Here is a 5000-nt window from a genome sequence, read left to right as displayed (position 1 = left end):
GTGTTATTGTTATTATTATTACTATTATTATTATTATTATCATTATTTTTATTATTATTATTATTATTATTATTATTATTATTATTATTATTATTATCATTATCATTGCTATTATTGTCATTATCATTCTTATCATTATCAATATCATTATCATTCTTATCATTATCAATATCATTATCATTGACATTATCATAATCATCATCATCAATTCTATTATCATTATCAACATTAATGCTATTATTATTTCAATTATTAGTATTATCATTATTATTATCATTATCATTATTACTATTATTATTATTGTTATCATTATTATCATCATTATTAGAATTATCATTAGCATTATTATAATAATTATTAGCATTATATCATCATTATTATTATTGCTATTATAATCATTGTTATTATTATTTTTTTTTTATTATTATCATTATTATTATTATTATTATTATTATCATTATTATCATTATTATTATTATTATTATTATTATTATTATTATTATTATTATTATTATTATTATTATTATTATTATCATTATCATTATTATTATTATCATTATTATTATTAACATCATCATCATCATTATAACAACAATGATAGTAACAGTGCTGATATTATTAATAATTATTATGATAATAGTAATGACAATGATATTGATAAAAAGTTCTGATAGTGATAATGATAATGATGATGATGATAATAATAATAACATTGGCGCTGGCGATGATAATAATAATAATAATGATAATCATTATAATAAGGATAATAATAATAATGATGATATTTTTGATAATAATAATGATAATAATAATAATAATAATAGCAATAATGATGATGATTGTGATAATAATAACAGTTATAATAAATAATGAGAATGATAATGATAATAGTAATAAAAGCGATAATAGTATTAACCATAATCATAATGACAGGCCTGTATCTGTACTTATTTAGACCTTATCTCACACTGGGAAAGATCAAAATAGCGTAGCCAGAAGTAGCATAGAAAGCAAGTTATTACGCACTATAATAGATCGCTGGGTATCAAGTACGAGTATATGTACCGATTATAATGAAGCATAGTATACCAGAATCAGAAGAAAGAAAAATGAATATATTTATATAATGGAAGACCAATGAAATATGAAAAGCTGCATTAATAGAATATGCAATCTACCAGCCTAAGAATCAAACATATCCCACAAATGTAACTGTAACAGTGTAACATTATTATAAATATAAATATAACTTATTCCCAGAAAAAAATATAATACTCCAAGTATCGTGAGAATCCTATTGCAGCTATTTGCAAGATAACTTCTGAAGTACAGTAGTGAGATCGACTTAAACAGGCTTGTGATCGACCACCCCTGCTGTAGTGGGATAGGAGTAGCTCGCACACAGGGTATCGAACATTTTGTTTGATCCAATAATTATGATAATGATAACTATGATAATAATAGTAATGATAATGATGACAACAGCGACAATAACAATGATAACAATAACGAAAATTATAACAACAATAATAATGACAATAATGATACTGATAATATTAATGATTATGATATTAATATTAGTACTGATATTGATAATAATAACAATTATGATAATGATAATGATAAAAAATATATTAATACTACTACTTCTAATAATAATAGAATAGTAATGATAATGACTATAATAATAATAATCATTAGAATTATAATAATAATAATGATAATGATAACACAAATGACAATAATGATGATGATAATGATAATAATGATGATAATAATAATATCAACAACAAAAACTACCACAAAGATAATAATGATAATAATGATAATAGTAATAATAATAATAATAATAATAATAATAATAATAATAATAATAATAATAATAATAATAATGATAATGACAATGGTATTGACAATGATAACAATGATAATTATGATGATAATGATAATTGCAATCTACATTATGGTAATAATGATGATAATAAGATAATGATAATAGTAACAGCAACAGGAACAACATCAATGATAATATTAATAGAAAATTGATAATAACATTAATGATGAAAACGATAATAGAATATAGAAAAATAATGAAAATAACAAAAATAACTATGATAGTAATAAAAATAATGATAATAAGGATAACAGTAATAACAATAAAATTAATACTACTCTCACAGCTATTACTGATAATAGTGATAACGATGATAATAATAATGATAATAGAAATAATGATGATAATAATAATAATAACACTTGTGATACTACTACTATTACTAATGATAATGATAACCATAATGCTGATAAAATTAATGATAATAAGACTGATGATATTGATAACACTGATAATGATATTGATGGTAATAATGATAATGGTGATGTCAACAGTAATAATGGTAATAATAGTAATGAAAACAATGTTAATTATTATCATATATGATAATGATGATATTATTATTATTATTATTAACAATAATAATAATAATAATAATAATAATAATAATAATAATAATAATAATGATAATGATAATGATAATGATAATGATAATGATAATGATAATGATAATGATAATAATAATAATAATAATAATAATAATAATAATAATAATAATTATTATTATTATTATTATTATAATGAGAATGATAACAAAAATGATAGAAATACTTACAATATTAATCATAAAAAAATAACAGTGGTATTGATAATGATAAGAATTATGATTATAACAAAAATGAAGACATATTTATGATAATGATGATAAAGTCATAGAGATAGTAACAATACAAGTATAGATATAACTATTAATATCATCATAAGAAAAATAACTAAATTTTATGGAACATGGAACCGGTATTTTCCCTTCTCTCTTTCCGCCATGGCTGAATGAGTGCAGTTGTGTGAGTGTGCATGTGTCCGTGTGTCCGCGTCTGAGCGTCCCTGCCTACTGACGTCACAGAGTTCCTCGGCGTCTCCCGGATTCTGCAGAAAGAGTACATAAAGTCTCCCGTACACATGGAGCCATCAACAGTTTATGCGTGCTCGTTAGTGAGCAAGTATATCTTTACGTGGAGAATAACGTGTGATAGTGCTGAGGAATAGAAAAGAAAGTGTTGGGTTAGTAACATCGAATAAATTGCAATGCGGAATCAGAAATGCATTTGCAAAGTGTTTGATTGATTTTCCATAAATGATGTCTAATTGTGGGACTTCCTTTTTTTGCAGTTCACCACTCAGGCAACATGACTACATGGATCGGGTCGGCAGTGCTGGGGGCGCTCAGAGCCGTGTCCGTCGAGCCCGTGATGCTGGTGGACGGGGCGTGCAATCAGGCGATGCTTCTCTTCATTGAGAACGTTCAGATGAACAAAATTTGTTCTATCAACCTTGGCCTCCCTGATCAGGTAACTGCCATTCATTTTGAGAAACATGTATGCTGTGTTTCTGAGTCCATACTAATTGTAGTCGAAATAATAGTTCACAGCATCGAAACCGTTCCCTAACCCCTTTGCTGTTCAGGTGTGCAACAACTTGTCTGAACATCCCGAGGAAGACGTTCTAGTTCAGAGAGAGTTCAGCGTGTTCGCCTTCTACAACAGCATCATCATGTCTATCATTCCCCTCATCTTCGTGCTCTTTATGGGAGCTTGGAGTGATAAATACGGAAGGAAGGTCAGTGCAAAATCCTTTTGCTCAATCTTTTGTTGTGATTTTGATCTATGCTTTTTAAGATGTATGTGTGTATATATGTATTTTTTCAAGATACCTTTTCACTCACGCATACTAAAATTGACATTATATTTCTTCTTTAAGTTTACAGCATTTGGTTTGTAATTTGGAAATGCAATTATCACATGAAAACTCAGGGATTAATATGTTACAAACAGATCCCTTTGTTGATGACGCTGATCGGCCATGTTATGTACGCCGGGGGATACCTTTTGAGCAACTGGCAGACGTCTTGGCCGGTTGAGGTCATCTACTTTGTGACTGTCCTGGAGGCTTTGGGGGGCGGCAACGTGGGCCTCTTGTCCACTGTGACAAGCTATATCAGTGACATTTGCCCTGAGAAAACTCGCACTTCTCGCGTCAGCACAGCCAACTCTCTGTGGTACCTCGGGGGTCCAGTGGGCACCCTGGTCGGGGCGCTGGTCATCAAGTACGGAGGCTACAACTTGGCTCTCCTGCTGGTTCTGCTGGCCTACCTCTCGGCCGTCCTCTACGTGGTCTTCGTCATCAAAGAATCGCACGGACCTTTCGCCAAGACGGCTTTGCAGGCCCACGGATCAGCCAAGCAGGAACCAAGTCCCGACAGCAAGGAAGTGTCCAAGCTCCGCATGGCGTCCGATTTCTTCAATTGGCGGCGTGTGGTCGAGTCCTTCAAGACGGCGTTCAGACAGCGTGAGGGCAACGCTCGCAAGTTCATCATGGCCATTATCCTCAGCAACATGCTTCGTCGCGTCGCCAGAGGTCAGTCAGATCACTCGTCGCTTATCCTGTGTATGGTGAATATCCCTGACTTCGCCTTGGCTACGAATCGGGTAAAATGATAAACAATCTCAGGTCAGACAAGGCAGATAGCACTGTTGTATGTTGCAGGTTTCTTCATGTACATGTTCGTGCGTCGCGCCCTGTCCTGGGAGGCCACCGACTACGGTTACTGGGTCACCTATCGGAACCTGCTTGCGGCCATCGGTGAGTTGTGCTGCCTCCCTTTGTCCTCGTAGGCGAAGTGGATTGTGACAGGGTTGTCCAGAGTAAATCATAATGATTTTTGTGTCTGATAAAATGTGTCTGCTATAAATAGCCCAGCTGCTCCAATTTTACATCATTTTCCTTTGTCACCTTTTTAAAGAAAACTGAATAATACACTGAATAATGCACTTCCATCGATCATCCTACCAGGTTCGCTGTTTCTGGTGCCGATCCTCACCAAGATGCTGTCTTTCACGGACGCCTCGCTGGCCTTGCTGGGCTCCTTATCCATCATGGGCGAATATGT

The 5000-nt window shown here is 31.7% G+C and overlaps 1 protein-coding gene across 1 annotated transcript in view; it reads left to right on the top strand.

The window, feature by feature from the left end:
* Positions 1 to 3055: 3055 nt before the first annotated feature.
* Positions 3056 to 5000, top strand: part of LOC113807571 (proton-coupled folate transporter) — a 3373-nt gene continuing 1428 nt past the window's right edge. Inside the window, exons 1-6 of the mRNA XM_027358859.2 lie at positions 3056 to 3115; positions 3224 to 3402; positions 3518 to 3670; positions 3886 to 4468; positions 4598 to 4693; positions 4904 to 5000. The exon at positions 4904 to 5000 is cut by the window's right edge and continues 134 nt beyond it. Coding sequence (XP_027214660.2) covers positions 3241 to 3402; positions 3518 to 3670; positions 3886 to 4468; positions 4598 to 4693; positions 4904 to 5000 — 1091 coding nt within the window. The 5' untranslated portion in view covers positions 3056 to 3115; positions 3224 to 3240. The remainder of the gene's footprint in view (positions 3116 to 3223; positions 3403 to 3517; positions 3671 to 3885; positions 4469 to 4597; positions 4694 to 4903) is intronic.

The sequence above is a fragment of the Penaeus vannamei genome, chromosome 24 (assembly GCF_042767895.1).
Source record: "Penaeus vannamei isolate JL-2024 chromosome 24, ASM4276789v1, whole genome shotgun sequence".
In the NCBI taxonomy this organism is placed as follows: Eukaryota; Metazoa; Arthropoda; class Malacostraca; order Decapoda; family Penaeidae; genus Penaeus; species Penaeus vannamei.
This window is presented reverse-complemented; position numbering and strand designations above follow the sequence as displayed.